The 21,554-nt window shown below is 37.8% G+C and overlaps 1 protein-coding gene across 2 annotated transcripts in view; it reads right to left on the bottom strand.

The window, feature by feature from the left end:
- Window positions 1-434: 434 nt before the first annotated feature.
- The window catches only part of LOC134349265 (F-box/LRR-repeat protein 3-like), a 29,229-nt gene continuing 8,109 nt past the window's right edge, over window positions 435-21,554 (bottom strand). For both annotated transcript variants that reach the window (XM_063053318.1, XM_063053317.1), the window contains exons 2-5: window positions 13,016-13,385; window positions 8,360-8,482; window positions 8,113-8,284; window positions 435-4,918 (exon numbers count right to left, since the gene is read on the bottom strand). In XM_063053318.1, coding sequence (XP_062909388.1) covers window positions 4,275-4,918; window positions 8,113-8,284; window positions 8,360-8,482; window positions 13,016-13,384 — 1,308 coding nt within the window. In that variant the 5' untranslated portion in view covers window position 13,385 and the 3' untranslated portion in view covers window positions 435-4,274. The remainder of the gene's footprint in view (window positions 4,919-8,112; window positions 8,285-8,359; window positions 8,483-13,015; window positions 13,386-21,554) is intronic.

The raw sequence follows: 21,554 nt of genomic DNA, 5'->3' as shown, positions 1-21,554 counted from the left end.
GCAGGTGCCGATGCTTTTTTTCTGCCTGTGGGGGAAGGGGGGAATTGTTACTTGCTGCCACTTACGGGAGGGAGGGAGGGAGGGAGGGAGGGGAGCCGGGGGAACTCTGGAGTTCTAACATTTAACTGCTGTTCATTCTTTGGGGCACTTTTGTTTTCATGGATGGTTGCAAAGAAAGTGTATTTCGGAATGTATATTGTATACATTTCTGACATTAAATTGGACCTCTGAACTGAGGCAATGACAGAATCTAAGAAGTGTATTTTTGCACCTGAACAAAATCTTTTGGCAAATTCCTGGAATAAATTCTAAAACAGAACTTACATGGATTGATGAATATCAATCACTGGCCATTTTTAAAAAAGGATTGTAAAATGATTTCTAAAATACACAAGCTTCACAAAATTATCTTAAAAAACAAACCAAAATATGGAACACAGTTTGCTTTAATGACCAAAGTATTCCACTTCTAATGCATCTATTAATTATCTGCTCCAGTCAAACAATTACTTTTGATTTCTGAATTTTATAATCACAGTAAGAAAATACAGAAAACTTAATGAGCAGTGTAAATGTTTTCCTGAAGATGTATTATCAGCAAGTTCATACATTTACAGCAATTTTAATTAACTTAAAAATAATATTTCAAGATAGTCATCTAAATTTGGTAAGTGTTTTTAAGATGTACGTGTTGGTTGACGTTTCACCCCAAATAAAATTGTCTTAAATTCATTTGTTGTTCCAAGCCAAGCTTTCCCAAAGGATAGTAATCTTAATAATTAAATGCAAAGTTCAGTCATATTATGAGAGAGACATATTCAATTTAAGCTTATTGGACACAAATCAAATGATTTTGTTTTAGAATTGCTAACTGTTATTGCTACATTACTAATAATTCATATAAACACACAAGCAGGGTTGCTGTTTCTATATTTTTAGCAACTGCAGGATATTCTCAGTAACTTTATTAAAGGATTTTATGTACACGAATTTACTGCACTTCCAAAAACATTTTTAGCTTTAGCTACTTGTTCGTTGATGACCTTAGTTTATGGTGTAATGAAGCACAGTATTACAGCTACTTCCAAACCATAAATTGAGAAACTTTGAACTTTACTGTGCTCACGGACTTCATCAAGTTATGGTATTGGTACACTGTTTGTAACTATATGTTATAATTATGTGGTTTAGGCAGTTTTTTTAGTCTTGGTTTGTCCTGTGTTTTGTGATATCACACTGGAGGAAATAATGTATCATTTCTTAATGCATGCATTACTAAATGACAATAAAAGACTATGTGTCTTCATAATCATCATCATAAATTTTCACAGACCTTCATGTTCAGCTATACCCAAGTATCTTTGATATTGTGCCTTCACATGGAACGATGCCACATTTTAATGTTTTTGTTTCCTCAACTGGATTCCAACTTTTCAAACTCAGGCATGTCAAATGCAATGTGGATATCAAACCATTGTGCTTAGATTACTATTGTCTTATTTATCATCTTTAGACACTCCACTTGAACTGGATCAATAATGAGGCATCATCTTCAAATACTAATATATTCTAATTAACCTTCCATGATCTGAGAGCTTTCTGATCAACCAAGGTTACTAATCTGCTAAATTTATTTGGAGTGAAATTTATGTTGGGTTCTTCCATGGCAATGCAAAACTAATGTCAAGTTTTACAATAGCATTTACAGAGCTGACCTATCAAATAGGGTGGAAATGTTGAGAAGATGAAGTCAGATGAAGTAATATCATTCCAAATTAATTCCAAATGTCCTGCTTCTGTATAATGACATGTTCAAAATCTAGCATTGCTATTTTTACATCAATAAAGTTCAAAGTAAATTTATTATCAAAATATACATGCTACCATATCCTACTTCGAGAGTCATTTTCTTGCACAGGTGTTTACAGGAAAAAACTCAATTGTACAATATTTAATAATCAACTACACTGTAGTTATATCAGAATCCAATATAATGCATATGGAGGCATCACAACTTTGAATGACATCCATATTAATTCTTGATATCTATTTACACCATTAAAGTTATTTTCCACTATCTAATGGCAAGTTTAAATCTCAAATAGAGTTAAATATTCCAGATATTTATCAAGCTTATACACTTGCGGGCAGATCAAATATTACCCATATAACCTATGCAGAGATAAATAAGGTAGCATAACTCAGTAGTTCTAACTCCGAATAAATACATTGAAAACTAAACAAAATCTGTTTTGCCTCAATGAAGATTAAGCTGATACACAGAAAGATTTTAAAATTCAGATTAAGTATCAAGTAATATTTACAGCAAAAAGTAAGAGGATTAAATTAAAAATCAGTAGTAAAAAATTAGCAGTTAACTGGATACGATATCTGGTGCATTTCTTCAAAACAAGTTTTAAAGTGTATCGGTTCATGTGGTTTGTTTTCTTTTTGCCAAAGCAATAGTTACATTTTATTAAATATGCTACTGCTTATGCTTACAATGTGAGTAAGGTGCCATGGAATCAAAACAAAATTTAACAGTGAAGCAGACAGATTTTTGCACTGGCTTAGGAAGTTCAGAAAAAAGCAGCTGCTCAAAATCACAAATAAATTAGCTTATTGTCAATCAGTTCAGATTTTCTATACTTGAGCCAAAGAAAATCTTCATAGATGCCATTGTCTTGAGCAGTCCACAATATTCAGCTCAATTTTGTGATTACCAAGTGAATACAGGTTGTACCCCTTAGCTGAAATACTTGAGGTCAGAAGTGCTTTCTTCAGATTTTGGAATACATGAGATAGCCATATTTCTGACTGAATTTATGTACTACCAGTAAGCTGTCTTACATTTGCTTATCACACAGGTACTTAACAGTAACAATTACGTACCATGAATATAATGTGTCCAGAGTAACAAAAGCAGCACAGCAACATTGGGAGACTACCCAAATCAGCTACTGAACAAGCAATGGCAGGCTTTCAGTCTCCACCTAATGAAACTTAATGATTTTTTCTGCTGCTTCGTGATCAGCAGGTTCATTACCTTTTAAAATTTTTTTAAACTTTAAAAATTTAATGCTATGCCTTTTCTTAAATTTCTGCAACCAGCCTGCTGAATATTCACAATTACCTTCAAATTTTAATTCATCACGATTGATCTTCACTCGTTTCATGATCAGCACAATGTTATGGGTGGAGTGATCGCTGTATGACCACTGTTTGGCTTGCCAGGCAGGAGTTCACTCACATTTGACCTCTCCGACACTACCATGCCATAGCAATGCCTTCAAGTGGCATCCCTGTTCTTATGGAGTTTGCTATGCTACGGTGTGATCGAGTGTCCAGCAGTATAACTGGGAGGGCAGGCAGGGCTCAGCCTTCATTGGCAGCCAGCCTAGGAGAAGCCCAACTCAGATTCCAAACCTGGGTAGATGGGATGCATTAGCCTTGCCAAGCAGTCTAGGAGAAGGAAAACTTTGATACTTCTCCTACAGCCTTGCGGTCACTGCAGTCATCACAACTTGCTGTCCCACTGTGGAACGTGCCCCGGCCTAAAGAGTGGAACTGGTCTGCGCACACCAATCCTCACTATAAACCTACACAACCCAGGCAGGAAGAAAAGTCCAACAGCGATGGTCATTTTCCTTCCAGATCTTTGCAACGACCAACCATCATCATCACACCGTTAAGCGGCACATGTTCACCTCCAACACTAACAAATCCTTTTTTTAAAAAAATACTTCATAGAGATCCTCATTTTTCACTTTATGCAATGTTTTTCTATTTATTCATTAATTCCAGCTCATTACACATCCGAACTCTATGTTTATTTGGATTTCCAGCATCTGCAGATTTTCTCACATTTCAGAACTGTCTATGATATGCAGAGACCTGTGCATTGCCTGGGAATCTTCCCAATGCCTTTTGGAATTTTCCATTTGTGACATCATGTTAGCACTCAAAAATCTGGATTTCAGAATTTCAGATAAGAGGTATTCAACCTGTATCTTAAATATCAATTTTCAACTCAATCGGTTCAGAATCTGAAAGTAATTATGCTTTGAAATTATATAATCTGCAAGTAATCAGAAATAGTCATAATTATGGTAATCATCTGAATCCACACAAAAAGTACACCCCAGTAGATCTTGGCTTTTACAATCTTAGCATATTACTTCTTTAGTATAGTAGTTGTTTTATAAGTAACTTTTATTTGTTGAAGCAGAGCAAACTATTTCCCTATTCCCTGTCTCAGCTAATATGCATCAGTTTTACCATGTAGGCATCATATCTGGGAACCATACCCTTCCCAGATATTTGGAAACCTCCCAGTGGATTTGTTCCACGTTATATTTCTCATCTGGTATCAGCACTTCCTCCATGATGGATAGTTGAGTTAATCGTCCTCCACACAGCTTCACAAATTCTACAAATGCACTGCATGAAACCTCGCATTCACCCAGGCCCATGGCAGTTAGGTTTTTGCAGCGCTTTGCAATGCAAATGAGCTCGTCATCCAGAGGCCGATGACCATTTGCACAGACCACCAGCTCAATAAGTCTTGGACAGTTCATTCCAATACGACCCAACATTTCCTTACTGACTGCACGGCCAAAGTAGATGTGTGTGACTGGAGTCTCATCGTGGAAAAATGGGTCAAACTCTTCTTCATACAGAAAGAAGTACATGACGATGTTGACTTTTGGAGAGTGTTTAACAAGAGCATCCCAGCTACTTTTTTTTATGCTGTGGAATTGGGTCTGTCCAGGGTTCTCACTCACCACATCAATGCGAAGGTGTTCCAGGTGAACATGTTTTTCACTGGAAAGAGCTAATAGCAATTCATCGCTCAAAAGGTAATAATTTAGTGCCAGCTCTCTGAGTCCATAGCATTGGTCTGCCACACAAAGAATGCCTGTGTACATTATAAAACACAATATTTAAAGAAAAGCAAGAATTCGGTCAATTAAAAAAACACAACTAAATCAAGGGCAATTTGAACAAAATTGTAAGAGGGAATTGACTGCATATGCAGAGAAAGGATCAAGATGCAATATGGATAGGCATTAATATAAATTTAGTAACTTCCCCTGCAATGTAGTGGTACTATCAGTTTCAAGTTCAGCAATGAGTCATGTGATTTGTGAAATATTACCGCTCCAAATCCTTAAAAAATTACTTAAGACCCTTTTTTTAAAAAAACACATAATCACATTCTTAGAATTAATGATTACACACAGGTGGCCATTTGGCACATCACACCTGCACTGGTTCTCTACTTCTATGTCATGGCTTTTTCTCTAGACTCGTCTATTTATCCCATTTACTTTTGATGGTCTCATGGATCTTGCTTCCACCTCACTTGCAGGCAGCATATTCCAGATTCCAACCATGGTAAAATGTTTTTCTTTTTTGTTATTTGTAATTCTCTTACCCTTCAAATTTATACACTCCTGAACCAGGGGGGATAGCTTCACTCGCCCCATCACTGAACTGCTCCAATAACCTATGGACTCACTTTCCAGGATTCTTCATAAATAATATTTATTATGATTTTTTCTTTTTGTATTTGTAGTTTTTTTTTTGCACATTGGTTGTGCCCATCCTGTTGGGTGTGGTCTTTCATTGATTCTATTTGCTGTGGTTGCCTGCAGGAAAATGAATCTCAGGGTTGCATACGGTGACATTAATGCACTTTGATAATAAATTTACTTTGACTTCTCTTTAAACATGACCCCATCCTTAAATCCTCCGACTCTCCTTCTCACTTAATACATTCCTGTCAAATATCGCCTCAAGATAAACAGAGAAACAGAAACATGGAATAGTACAGCATAGGGACAGGCCCTTCAACCTACAATGCTAGTTTAATTGGTTCGGTATAGCAATCAAATGACCAACTAAACTACTCCCTTCTGCCTACACAAAGTTCATATCCTTCCATTTCCTTCACATTCATCTGTTTAACTAAACATCCTTTAAAAGCCCCTAACATATCTGCATCTACCATCACCCAAGGCAGTGCACTTGACACAACTAGCAATCTCTCAAAAAAACTTACCTTCACGTTCTTTTAAATTTACCCGCTTACCTTAAGTGCATGCCCTCTAGTATTAGATATTCATCTCTGGGAAAATAAAGATACTGTCTGTTCACTCTATCTATGCCTCTCATAATCTTATAAACTTCTATCAGATCTTCTCTCAGCCTTTGCCTCTCCAGAGAAAACAACCCAGTTTGTCTGACCTCTCGTATTGCACATGCTCGCTAATCCAAGTAGCATCCTGGTAAGCCTATTATTGAAAATGATAGGGAAACACCAGACAGGGCTGTGTGAGGAATGTCAGGAAGAGGAGTCAGTAGAACATGTAGTTCTGAGTTGCAGGAAGTATGGGATACAGAGAGAGATGATGAGAATTAATCTAAGGGAACTGGGGGTGCAGGAACTCACATTAAAAGGGTTACTGGGCATGGGTGAGAGAGCACAGGTTAGGGTATTTTTAGCTTTTCTAAAGGGGTACAGAGGTTTTTTTTATAGAATATGATGAATAAGCAGGAATAGGGTACTAGGATGGCCAAAGATGGGAGGATAAAGTGTGTGGGGGGGGGGGGGAGAGAGAAGAGAGAGATAGAGAGATAGAGAGATAGAGAGATAGAGAGATAGAGAGATAGAGAGATAGAGAGATAGAGAGATAGAGAGATAGAGAGATAGAGAGATAGAGAGATAGAGAGATAGAGAGATAGAGAGATAGAGAGATAGAGAGATAGAGAGATAGAGAGATAGAGAGATAGAGAGATAGAGAGATAGAGAGATAGAGAGATAGAGAGATAGAGAGATAGAGAGATAGAGAGATAGAGAGATAGAGAGATAGAGAGATAGAGAGATAGAGAGATAGAGAGATAGAGAGATAGAGAGATAGAGAGATAGAGAGATAGAGAGATAGAGAGATAGAGAGATAGAGAGATAGAGAGATAGAGAGATAGAGAGATAGAGAGATAGAGAGATAGAGAGATAGAGAGATAGAGAGATAGAGAGATAGAGAGATAGAGAGATAGAGAGATAGAGAGATAGAGAGATAGAGAGATAGAGAGATAGAGAGATAGAGAGATAGAGAGATAGAGAGATAGAGAGATAGAGAGATAGAGAGATAGAGAGATAGAGAGATAGAGAGATAGAGAGATAGAGAGATAGAGAGATAGAGAGATAGAGAGATAGAGAGATAGAGAGATAGAGAGATAGAGAGATAGAGAGATAGAGAGATAGAGAGATAGAGAGATAGAGAGATAGAGAGATAGAGAGATAGAGAGATAGAGAGATAGAGAGATAGAGAGATAGAGAGATAGAGAGATAGAGAGATAGAGAGATAGAGAGATAGAGAGATAGAGAGATAGAGAGATAGAGAGATAGAGAGATAGAGAGATAGAGAGATAGAGAGATAGAGAGATAGAGAGATAGAGAGATAGAGAGATAGAGAGATAGAGAGATAGAGAGATAGAGAGATAGAGAGATAGAGAGATAGAGAGATAGAGAGATAGAGAGATAGAGAGATAGAGAGATAGAGAGATAGAGAGATAGAGAGATAGAGAGATAGAGAGATAGAGAGATAGAGAGAGAGATAGAGAGAGAGAGAGAGAGAGAGAGAGAGAGAAAAAAACAAACAAACAAACAGATGCAGGGAGAACACAAAAGTGATTTTACTTGTAAAATTAGATCCATGAGAAAAACACTAGGTACTAGGTAAAGCAAGATTAATTTGTCAGATATAATGCCCAAATTCTTTCAAAACAATAAATATATTGTAAATAAACTGATGCACTTTTGCAAACTATTCAGAAAGTAGCAACAGTTTAACACAACACCATCTTTAGGATGATAGAATAGCGAACATAATTTCTGAATGAACTGATTTAAAAATGAATTTCTAATTATTAAATAAAGATTAGATAGCGTGATGTTAAACATCTTAAGTGGCGGGGTGGGTAGAAAATTAAGATTCAATAGCTTTCCAGAATCAGTATTACTAGAATAGAAACATTTTGGGCACACTATTGCAGTACTCCAAAATATTTATTGATGAATTGCAAATTACGTTGTAAACCAGGATTTACCTGCAGGTGAAACGTGAGGGCAGCTGCTCATTTTCAAGAGTTTCAGAGTGTCACTGTTATTAGCCACCAAAACTTTCAGAGATGGATCGTCTACTGGTGTGTCATCAATCTTGATTGACGAAAGCGATTTAGAGTTCACAAACACCACAGTCAGAGCTGATACGAAGCGTGACTATGAAAACAAAGGTAACAATGAATGCTACGTAATAAGCAAGAACTTTAAAAGGAATAAAACTGGAAAAAGTACCTTTGACAAATTCATAAAACTAGGTCTTGCTGTGGAAATCAGCCCCAGGGTCTTTATGGAACAGTTGACCAGCTGTGAAAGAATATCACAAGCTGCCTCTGCAGACTCAGTGCTACTGTCAACCTAGTGAAGACAAGAAGCAGACCTTAAGTTAAGCCGAACAAAGCAATTACATCTTTGATTCAGTAATTAAAGTTTCAAAGAACACAAACATCCACAGCAATCAAGATGAAATTGGTACACACTGATGCCTTAATAAAATACTAGAACTGGATTTAATATTAAAATTGTCTGACCGCATAGCTTGCCTGAGCACAACGCAAAATTACATCTGACACCACCTAATCTATCAAAAATGTATGGAAAAATTTTGCTCACATCACATCTAGTACAAATGTACCACTGATAATTTAGCATCCCAAACTACTCCACAATATCAAAACAAAACCTGACACCAAAAAGAAGGTAAACAGACAAATGTCCAAAGATCTGGTCAGATAGCTTTTAGTATTGACTTGAAGGAGAAAGACCACAACTGGATAGCATGGGCACAGGGTCAGCACTGGGGAAAATTAGAGAGATAAAGGCCAAGTCAATGGAAACTTGAAAACAAGGCATCAGTGCATTCAGAACTGGTATGAATAATATGAAAAATAAGTTTGAATAAATTCAAATTTATGTAAGGTAGATCACCAACAGCACAATGATGTGGTCAAGCTTAGAGATTTCTGCAAATCGACAGAGCTAGTAACCAGAGACTGAATGTTATGAAGGTGAAACAACAATCAACTGAAGGAATACAGCAGGTCTAACAGCATCTGGGTGATGAAAGAACCTGTTAACATTAATTGGGACCCTGCATGAAGGTGACTGTTGGCAACTTGGTAATAGAAACTCATCTCAATGCAAAATGGTATGTTGTAGTTGCAAAATGGTTGATTACCCTTGGGGCAGGATGGTGTTAACGGTTAGCACCATCATAGCAGGAATCAAAAGCAATGTATTTGGTTCTCTGCATTTAGCTGGAAGAAATTTACTCATCTAGAGCTGGAAGAAAGATCACTCCTCTAGGGCTGGAAAGTGGACAAGCAACATGACAAAAAATTATGGGCATTTTGAGAGTCACTAAATGGAAAAAAAGTTCAGACCTTTGGACATTGTTAAAGATTAACACAGATTACACGAGGTTAACAGAGAAGTTACAGGACAAGGATAAGTGCAGGGTGGAAAAAGTGACAGAAGAAATGAGAAAGGAGGCCATGTGATGACTCTTTAAGCTTCAAACAAATGTATCAAATGCAGCCAGGAAAGGCCAGTCCACTGAGATGGAACTCACAGCAGCAATCCTGAATATTTGTTTTCCTACAGATTTAGAGGATTTCCAGGACTCTTGGGATGAAGAAAATCTAATAGTTGTTCAGTTAGCCCATCCTTTTCCACATTAAACCAAATACAAAAATAACACTACACCATTTTGATAGAATTGCAATAACTCCATTACTGATAATCTTCTTCTGCACCATATAATGAAACTGAAATATTCAAATTTCCTCCTTGCACAATAATGACCGATTCAAAGAATATTAATTAGAACAAAATTAATGACCTAGGCTTTCAATTATCTCCCTTAATAACCATTTTCAAAAAAGTTACATGAGTAGTCAGTATCTCATAGCATGCTTTTGATGTTCATATTGTCAATATCCTACATGAAAGTCTTCAAAAGGTTCTGACTAACAGCTGCAACTGCACTACCGAGCATAGTATTCTTCTAGCCTCATCATCCAAACATCAGAAGGAAGAACCTGCTCTGTCCAGTGATCCCAGATCATAACATCCATATGCCCCATCACTGCAGTTAAATATAACCTACATTTTTCTATCTTCACAGCCCTAGCTCAGCAAATGCTTCCAAAATGAGAAAGTAAACCAATTTAGAGGCTGAAGATATTAAACAAGGATTAAAAATAAGAAAAACAGGACAATAATTCAAATCTGAAGAGCAAGGATTGATGTGAATTCACTTTAGCTTGAACAATATTCTAAATATTAGTGTCAATTCTTGTTTGGTATCATTTAGTCCCCTAAATTGGCTTTAATTCTCATTCTGGCAAAACTTCCTTATTACATTGGACTGCAAGTTTTGATCTTTGTCCAAGGATTCCACAGAGACGTGAGTACACTGGCAAAAGTATCACAAAATGAGTCATAGATTTACAAAAAATTGCAAAAATATATAATGGAATGAAGGTTTAAACAACTTTACTCGTCCACTAGATATCCTTGCAATTAAAAAAAATACATACAAAATGAAAAAACACTGCAGCATTCCTTGTCCACAAGCCTTTTATATCCCAGACCCTACAGGACAGTATTCTAACTCCAGCCAAATCAGTAAGTGTTGTTCTTTACAAACTTACAATACCACTTGAATTACTTTTTAATTTAAAACTAAAGATTTGTATATCTTAACACCAAGTTATAGTGGCTGCTCTGTCCTTGTACATCCTCTTCCAACTATCACCTTTCTCTGCATTGAGAGACATCAAGCTGCCCTTTGCCTTCTAAAAGAAAGTATTCTTCATATTTAACCATGCATTTGATTTTAATTCCATTTTCATGCAGAGTAACATTGCCAAACCTCAACTAATTATTTAACACAGGTCTCAATAAGAATAACAGAAGCCAAACTCAAACTACTCTTCCAGAATAGGAGGGTATCATTTAAAAGAGTTAAACATTTAGCAATAAAAAAAAATTCAAGATAATGAGAATATGGAACTCTTCCCACAGAAGTTTTTGTATGGATCAAATGGGAAAAAATATCTTTAACTTAGTTGACAGGTCATAGAGTCAGAGAAAAGCACAGCACAGAAACAGGCCCCTCAGCCCATTTAGTCTGTACTGAAAACATTTAAAATGCCTACCCTCACCAACTGCACCAGTACCATTGCCCTCCATATCCCTACTATCTGTGTACTTATCCAAACTTTTCTTAAACATTGATATCTAGCTTGCACATACCACTTGTGCTAGCAGCTCATTCCACACTCACAACCATCTTGAGTGAAGTTTCTCCTCATGTTCCCCTCTCGTCTCGTACTTGTCCCATTCAACCTCAGTGGAAAAAGCCTGCCTGCATTTACCTTATCTATTTTGTAAACTCTTATCAAATCTCCCCTCAATCTTCTGTGCTCCAATGAGTAAAGTCCTAACCTATTCAATCTTTCCTTATAACTCAGGTCTTCCAGACCCGGCAACATCCTTATCAATATTCTCTGTACTCTTTCTTCAACCTTACTGAAGAATTAATTTTCAAGTATTACAATTGACTACAAACTATTTTATAATACCCAAAATATTTACCCATTTTTCATAAACTGTTGCAAACTCAATGGTAATTCTAATTTCAAAATATACGCATAATAGATATTTATGATCACAAGTTCAATTAAAAATACATTATGCTTAAATTCTGCCCTCTCACAACTTAATATTTTTCCTTTACAATATTTTAATTTCATCCCCCCATCCTTATTTTTGCTCTTGCTTGATCCTCTACTTGTGGCTATTGTTTGTATAACACTGCAATTTTGAATTTGTGAATGGTAACTGGGCAGCCTATGGCTTAAAATTTCAAGCACTACAAATACTGCTTCTTTGTTCTGATCCAAACTTTAGAAACTGACTGCAATACTTTCTTTCCTGCCTGAATACTAACACAGTAGTATTAAGACTAAAAAGCTTAAAGAAAGAACACATCTGCAGATACTGAGATTTTTATTCTAGTACAAATGAATACCAAGAGGGTTAAAAAAAATACATCTCACTCCTCACATGAGCTGCTTGCATTTTCTCCGAGGTTGATATGCATGTTAAAATTATATTCCGTTGCTCCCAGGACTTTTAGGAAAGGCATAATGAGCAAAAGAACTAGAATCTGTACCTCTGAACATAAAATGATTATCAAATGAAGAGTAGTAACATTAAACATTAAGTAGTAACACTCAACTGTGATTCTTCCACACAGTAAACCAACCTCCTGTGATTCTCTAAATATGCCCCATTGTTCAGGATTAGATGACTATCAGCAGCCTGGAATTCAGAAAAGGACAGCAATGTATTTGCAGTGAGAGAAAGTAAGCAGGAAGAATTAGGTGTCATAAAACATTGACCTCAGAATGACAAAATGATTTGGTCCATACCGTTATTGTCAATAAACAACCTAAATCCCACCTTCTACCATTTACCCATAGTCCTGAAAATCACAACTCTTTAAAAGTATACATCCAGGCATTTCTGAAGCATGGTGAGCTATCGGCCACCATCTCTGGGAGGAATTACTTCTTCATCTCTCCTCTTTCTACCCATTATTTTACATTTATGACCTTTGATCAAAGAAGATAGGTACTTCCTAATTACTCTCCAATACCCTCGATTTAACAAACCTCAATTTAGTTTTCCCACAAGTTCTGCTGTCACAAAGAATATAAGCCCAAGTAATCAGAGTCTTCATATTTTCCATTCCCAGCAACATTTTCATAAATCCCCTTTGTCCCTTTTTCCTGCAATATGATGGCTGGAACAGTAAACAATACCCAAGTCTAATGTGCATTGGAGCCATGTTTTCTTTCTAAACTACACATGATTCTTTACCTTAAAACTGACATATTGCAAATGATCAGCATGCTTTTTGATTATTTGCTGGATTAGATCTGGGTGAGTTGAATTCAAATAGGATGTTGCTGGCTGATTCAGTTCAAATTCAAACCGTCTCCATAGTTCAGGCATGTGAAAGACTTCATTCCACGTTCTACACACTGATGATGCACAAGCCCGATCCACCAATGGCAAGTACTGGAAGATGTGCAGAATTAAATCATAGTGCAGGTTTCCCCAATCTGCATGGGAACTACTCAACGTCTCAATGTCTTGAGCCAAGCCAGTCTTCTGTCTTTTATTTCCCTTATCAACAATGGAAGAAGGCCGGATCCCAACCTTCTGTTTAACTCTGCTCTGCTTCATCCTACAAGATAAGGAAAGAGAATTGGTCATCTTTAATTGAAACAGAGCGTTCTCCACTCAATTATAACAAATATTACATCAGTTTTGCACCCACAGTTATTAAACATTTTATTAAACTTTCTATAATGAGATTATATCAAAACTGCATTGAAAAAGTTTGAAAGTGTTTTTAAAAAATTACTTCTCCCTTAGTACCCAAAAGAAAATACATATTGAAATATATTATTTCTGATTTTTTAGGAGGATAAAGTCATTGTTGCACATTTTGCTTTTAAAATACTTTAAATGACAAGTGATGCAAATCAGAAATAAACACTTTTTTTCTATCTAATGAAAATTTTAAAAGTTTGTAAAGTGTTAGAAACATAGAAAATAGGTGCAGGAGTAGGCCATTCGGCCCTTTGAGCCTGCACCGCCATTCAGTATGATCATGGCTGATCATCCAACTCAGAACCCTGTACCAGCCTTCCCTCCATACCCCCTGATCCCCGTAGCCACCAGGGCCATATCTAACTCCCTCTTAAATATAGCCAATGGACTGGCCTCAACTATTTCCTGTAGCAGAGAATTCCACAGATTCACCACTCTCTATGTGAAGAAGTTTTTCCTCATCTCGGTCCTAAAAGGCTTCCCCTTTATCCTCAAACTGTGACCCCTCATTCTGGACTTCTCCAACATCGGGAACAATCTTCCTGCATCTAGCCTGTCCAATCCCTTTAGGATTTTATACGTTTCAATAAGAACCCCCCTCAATCTTCTAAATGCCAGCGAGTATAAGCCTAGTCGATCCAGTCTTCCATCATATGAAAGTCCTGCCATCCCAGAAATCAATCTGGTTCTTTTCTCATTCAGCTCAGGGTATTCTCATATGCATTTGCAAACAAAGGAGACACTGCATATGTATTAAAATCACAAGAAAACACGATTAGAACAAGCACAAGTGCAATACAGAAAGAATAAACAAATGTCTATAGTAATAGCTGTTCAAAAATCAGTAAGGAGTTTATACATTCTCATGACTACGTGGATTTCCTCCCACAGTCCAAAGACATCCCGGTTAGTAGATTAATTGGGCATTGTAAATTGTTCTGTAATTACTCTAGGATTAAATCGAGGGAACGGTTTGAAGGGCCAGCAATTCCTCACTGTATTTCAAAAATATAAAAATACTTATCCACTAAATAAGCTGATCTTTGCAATGTTGGAGGGGACCCAGAAATCCATCAGTCTTACATACAGCCTATTCTCCCTATCTCTTTGTAACTCTGACTCAACATACAATGTCTTATAAAAGTACTCTATTCAGCACCCAACCCCGTGTTCACATAACTATTACAACCAGGGATTTTGATCAATTCAACGGAGAATTTTTATTTGTGACTAACATGTTCATTTTTTCCATAGTACAGCCCAAAACACATAAAATTGCAGAAGCATGAAAAACTAAAAATTCAAAACCTTAAGTGTCAGCAATTCAAAAACATTCATCTCCCTTTGCTCTGTACTTAGTTGAACCAGCTCACAGTTATTAGAGCCAGCGGCCCTTTGGGATAAATCTCGATTAGCTTTGCACAAGGTGACGGGGCAAGGTTTGCCCATTCCTCCTTGCAAAATTATTAAAGACGTGCAGTGGACAGCAATCTTGAGGTCTTGCCAGTAATGTTCGATCAGGTTAAGTTCAGGACTCTGGGCCACTCAAGGACATCAATTTTCTTCATTTGAAGCCACAATATAGTTGCTGTGGCAGTGCATTTTAGGTCGTTGTCCTTCTGAAAGCTAAACTTCCTCACCAGTTTAAGCTTTCTGGCAGAGGGTAGCAGGTTTTTAGATCTAGAATTGTTCTGTATTTAGCAGCATTCATCTTTACATCAATCCTGACCAGATTTCTAGTCCCTGCTGCTGAAAAGCATCCCTAGAGCATGATACTACTTCTACCAAACCTTTACAGTAGGGATGGTGTTACCTGGCTGATGTGCAGTATTGGATTTGCTCCATATGTACCACTTAGTGTTAAGGCTAAAAAGTTCCACTTTAGTCTCAACTGACCACAAGACCTCCTTCCACATCTTTACAGCAAGTGATACTTTGCAAAAAAAAAATCTTTCTTTTAAAAGTCGGCAAGTATATGCATTTTTTCTAAAAAAAAAAGACAGGGCTGCTTCTTTGCCACTCTTCCATACTCTTTTTGTGCAATGCCTTAGTTTGTGGAGCTATGAACTTCATCTCTAGTTACAGCCACTGATTTCTGCAGCTCATTCAGTGAAATGAAATGAAATGAAATGAAATGAAATGAAATATCTTTATTGTCACTGCATAGTACAATCTGTCATGCACCAATACAGCAAAAATGAGTGTGCAACTCTCATACTCAATGCTATAAAACAACAAGTAAAATAAATAAACAATAAATAAAATCAAGTAAACCAGCCAGTACAAGCATTGTCCAGCAGCAAAAAAGCGCAACTCAGATGCATGACAGCCATAAAACCAGTAGCAATATAACACCTTTATGGATGATGCTTGATCAATTGGTTCAGAGCAATTCTAGCTCTGGAGAAGAAGCTATTTTTCAGTCTGGAAGTACAGGCATAGAAAATCTTACAACGTCTGCCAGAAGGAAGAAGTTCAAACAGATGATTGCATGGGTGTGTATTGTCCTTACAGATGCTTGTAGCTTTCCTTAGGCAGCGAGAGCTGTAGTTGTCCTCCAGGGCTGGGAGCTGTGTCCCGATGATCTTCTGTGCGCTGGAGATGACCCGCTGAAGTGCTTTCCTATCAGCTGCTGTACAACTGAGATACCACACAGAGATGCAGTATGTTAAGATGTTCTCTATGGTGCAGCAGTAAAAGGTCACCAGCATCTGTTCAGGTAGACCAGCTTTCTTCAGTGTCCTGAGGAAAAACAAGCGTTGCTGTGCTTTCTTAGCTATTGTAGTGGTGTTAGTGGACCATGTAAGGTCTTCTGAGAAATGTATTACCAGAAACCTGAAACTGGACACACTCTCCACTATGTCTCCATTAATGTAGACTGCAGCGTACTTGTCATCCCGTGACTTTCCAAAATTGATAATTAGCTCCTTAGTCTTTGCTGTATTAAGAGACAGGTTGTTCTCTGAACACCAGCTCACTAAGTTCTGTACCTCTGCTCTGTACACTGATTCGTCTCTGTTGGAGATCAACCCGATCACTGTTGTGTCGTCTGCGAATTTGACGATGGTATTGGTGTTAAATGCAGGTACACAGTCGTAAGTGAACAGGGAGTAGAGTATGGGACTCAATACACAACCTTGTGGTGTACCAGCGTTCAGGATAGTAGTGGGGGACAGGTGAGGGCCCAGTCTCACTGCCTGTGAACGCTCTGACAAGAAATTCAGGACCCAGTTGCAGAGTGATGAGCTGAGGCCTACTGGTAGAGTTTGCAGATGAGCTTGCTGGGGATGACAGTATTAAAAACAGAGCTATAATCAACAAACAATATCCTCACATCTGTGCCCTTTCCCTCCAGGTGTGTCAGGACACTGTGAAGAGCTAATGAGATGGCATCCTCCGTGGACCTGTTTGCTTTATAGGCAAACTGGTGTGAGTCCAGTGTAGCAGGGATAGTGACTTTAATGTGGGAGAGGACCAATCTCTCAAAGCACTTCATTATTGTTGGTGTGAGGGCAACCGGACGATGGTCATTCAAATTGTTGATGTTTGTTTTCTTCGGGACAGGCACTTGGGAACCGTTGCCTGAGATAGAGAGAGATTGAAAATTCTCGTAAATACATTAGATTAGATTATGAAGACACGCAGTCCTCTTTTATTGTCATTTAGTAATGAATGCATTAAGAAATGATACAATATTTCCTCTGCTGTGATATCACAAAACACAAGACAGACCAAGACTGGAAAAAAACTAACAAAACCACATAATTATAACATATAGTTACAACAGTGCAACAATACCATAACTTGATGAAGTAGTCCATGAGCACAGTAAAAGTTCAAAGTCTCTCAAATGTCCCACATCTCACGTAGACAGGAGAAGGAAGAAAAACTCTCCCTGCCATACCCGACCACGGTCCGACTCCGAGTCATCCGAAAACTTCGAGCTCTGATCAGCTCTCCATCACCGAGTACTGAGCGCCATCTCGGTCGCCAACAGCAGGCAAAGACGGGGATTTTGAGGCTTTCCCTCCAAAAGATTCCCCACCGCACAGTAACGACAGCAGCGAACGAGCGTTTCAGAAATTTTTCCAGATGTTTCTCTGTGCTTTCACGTCCATCTCCATCAAATCAGAATTGTCCACGGCCCCTATTTAATGGATACAATATCATTTTTCACCGGAGGGCTGAGCATGTGCAGCGCGCTGCTTCTCTCTCCTCCCGCCGACTGTTCATCAGCCAGTTGTTCATCACAGTGACTGTTAATGTTATAGTAGCCTCTCTTACAAGTGCCATTCATCTCTGGTGACTAAGTTTAGAGGGCTGGCTTGACCTAGGCAGTATGGCTGTGCGGTTTCATGCATTTTCCATGATGAACTGCACTAAGTTCTGAAGTATGTTCATTGCCATTGAGGTGGTCTTGCACCCTTGCCCAAATTTGTGCTTCTCTAATATCAGTTCCCTAACTTATCTTGAATGCTCTTTTGAAATTCTTTTGACTTGAAAATTAGTAAAATTTCTGGAGTTCACCACATTTATTGATCAGTGCTAATGTTATTTGTGCATTGTCTCAAATTAGCTAACTTTTTTCGCTAGTAAGGAACTTCCTTTAACATTTCTGCTGACTATTCTAAATCCATTTGCAAATTCATACTGCAAGCATTAATATTAATCCATTTAATACAATATATTGCAAAATTCAAATTATCACAGCAACCTTGGGATAAAATGGTAAAATATTACAATGTTTCTGTAATGATACAAAAAAGAAAGTGATTTAAAAGCCTCACAGCAAAACTCAAGCAGCATTCTTAGGTTTCCCTCTACGGGACTTTTAAAGTTGTTCCTAATACTTCTGGATGCCCTATTAAGTGCTTCCCTCTCCTACACCTTACAACGTAACAGTTGGCAGTGTTTACTCGAAGACATCTCCTTGTACAGGAACACCAAGTTCCTAGATCAGTCTGCAGATAACATTGCTACATCACACAGAGAATTTACAATGTACCTTAGCCTGGGTGTGGGAGGTTAACTCAATTAGCCCTATACATATGGACTCAGTAGATGAGCACAGTGCACTAAATCTTGTTTAAAGTAGCTCACCTTTGCCAACAAAGATCGGGGGGGGGGGGAGAAGAAAGAGAGAAATCAGCTTGGAAATTGTTAACAAAATAGCAGCTTTGGGAATATAAATTGAAAACTGCATTAGATCTCAGCATAGATATGTTTGTATTATTAACAAACCTCTTGTTCTCCCACTCCCCACCAAGGTTGTATACATGCAAAGTTCTATGAAAATAGTTGTACAGCAGGTGAGAGACAGATGTATGTGATACAACTGCTTAGATTTATTGCAAATAACTGCTTAGCTTCAAATCAAAGTATCCATATTTTTGTTAACTTGTAAAACTTCCAGCTTTCAAATGTAACACCATATACAACAGAAAATTATGAAAATACTGAGATCATGCATTACCAGTGGAAACAGTTAATGCTTCAAATAGAAGAACCTTTCAGAACTGATACTGTCCGCCTCTGAATGTTTCCAACATTTTCAGCTTGTTTTCCAGATTACTAGCATATGCAGTTTTGATTTTCAACTCAAATATTAAACATGGAGTGCTAGTTAACTCTACAGAACACCAATTATGCCTCTTGTCCAAAAATAAATTTTATATATATCAATCCCGAAAGCACATATTTCAACAACTCATCTTATTTTTTGTTGGGAATTAAAGGATGCAACTTAGATTGCCATAAATTTCGAAGTGTTAACACAGAATTTACACAAGAAATAAAAGTAGGAAAAATAGTAAATTCTACAGGTACAAGTTGAACCATGCAAGTTCAACTTGAAAATAAAAAGCTCCCATGTAATGGTTCATGATTTATTCTGTTAATACTGCTTGTGGTCCAAAATTAATAACGTAAGAAAACTATAGCATTATTCCATTTTAAAGTTGTCTAATATTAAAGTGCTTAATACCTCCCAAATCTTTATGTAATGAAGATTTCTCCTGAAGATTTTCCAGCATCTTGAAAATGCTGTTGTTAGGGAGTAAAGTTAAAAACTTCAGATAAATTACTGTCCTAACAACAATTAACTTAAATAACTAGTCATAGAGATTGCACAAATTTCTACCCGAGGCACTGCATACCACTAACTATCAGAACATTAATATATTCATGCCCTCCCCAGGTTACAAACACCTGGCCTTTACATGCAAGTGAGTTTTTGGGAGACTGGCAAGGTGAAGTTGCCAAACACTGCTGGGTGGGAATGAGGCACTTCTGTCTGTCTTCTCTCCACCCCACTGACCATCACCTCTATCCAACCTCTAACTCAGTCACTCACTCAATGTACCAGTGAAGCTGACTGAATTCTAATTCCAATTTACAAACTGTACAGGATATGGATGGTTCTCATGAACAGAACCGTGTCACTATCTGGGAAGGATCTGCAAATCTCGGCCTCTAGTATGAACGTAGTCATTTTTTCATTCCCTCTTCTTACTAGACTGCCATTTAGCGAAACAAATGTAGACACGCAAGAGGCAAATTACTAAAACTCCCATCTGACTCCCTAATTTCAAAGGTTGCTGGGAGAAAATGTGACATCCTCTAAATTTTATTCAGTGTTTCAATTTCAATGGTCTCTACCACAAGCAAGGTTTTATGGATTTCAGAGCTAATGTACAATTATAAACAACCAATTAATCTAGTTATCACTGGTAATGCCAAGTTCAAAAGTTAAAATCAAATTGATTTTACATTTATTACTTCCAATTCTGAGATGTAATACAATGATGGGTGACTATCAGTAGTCGGCAGATACTTCAGGAATCTATGGCTACTCCTCTCAAACTATACAGCCTTATAAATTGTTGTGGAGAGGGATAGCTTCTCAGAGTAACAGCAGCAGGCAGATCAGTAGCACCATGACTGGCTTTGTTGTTTAACAGGAGAGGTCAAAGATTTGGTGAGCAATAGTGATGAGAGACACTTCAGTCAGGGGTAGAGAGATGTTTCTGTAGCTGCAAGTGAGACTCCCTGCGGCCAGGTCAAGAATGCTTTTGAGTGGGCATAGGAAATCCTGAAAGGGGAAGGAGAACAGTCAGAGATCACAGTCCACATTGGTACTAATGAAGTAGACAGGAATAGAAGAGTGAGAGAATTTGAATTAGGAAGAAAGTTAAAAAGAAATAGAATTCCTGGGGTTGGGAGGAAAAAAACACCATGATTAAATGGCTGAGCATTATCAATGAGCTAAATGGCCTAACTATGCTTTTATATTTTATAGTCTAATTGCAGGATTACTCCCGGTGGCATATGTTAGAAATCACAAAATAGATACATAGTAAGTATTGTTGAAAGTGTGGGTAAGGAGCTGGTGCAGAGGGCAGGCTCCAAGAACATGAATCATCAATTTCTCTTCCAGGGCAGGTACCATCTGTACAAGAAGAGGTCACACCTGAATAAGTTTAAACCATCCAGAATTGCACAAGCAAATCCCACAAGGAGGTTAGAGAGAACTACCCGGGGGGGGGGGGGGTTCCGACTACTGTCAGGGTGACGGGAAGGCGGGAACCAGGACGATAGGTCAGTGAATGGAGAGATTGTGGGGAAGGTAGAGGTTGGGTCAAGTCTGAAGGAAATACATGTCAAGCAAGGTTAACGAACACTGGTCTGATGTGCTGCAGTGTATTTGTATTAATACAAGCACTATTATTGACAATGCATATAAACCTGGGGCTTGGATTAGTACATAGGCATTGTAGCCATTTCAGAAACTTGGTTGAGAGAAGAGTAGTACTGGTAATTCAACATTCCAGGACTCTGAAAGGAATTTAAAAGAAGTGGGATAGATGATCAGGGACAGAAAACGGATGTCTCTAGGGATTGATGGGATATATCCCAAGTTATTGAGAAGCAAGAGACTGCTAGAGTTTTGACAGAGATCTTCAGATCCTCTTTAGCAATAGAGGAAATCCCAGATGAGTGGGGAATTGCCTGTTATTACTTT

This window comes from Mobula hypostoma, chromosome 7 (genome assembly GCF_963921235.1).
Source record: "Mobula hypostoma chromosome 7, sMobHyp1.1, whole genome shotgun sequence".
Taxonomy (NCBI): Eukaryota; Metazoa; Chordata; class Chondrichthyes; order Myliobatiformes; family Myliobatidae; genus Mobula; species Mobula hypostoma.
Note: the sequence above shows the minus strand (reverse complement) of the source record. Positions and strands in the feature narration are given on the sequence as shown.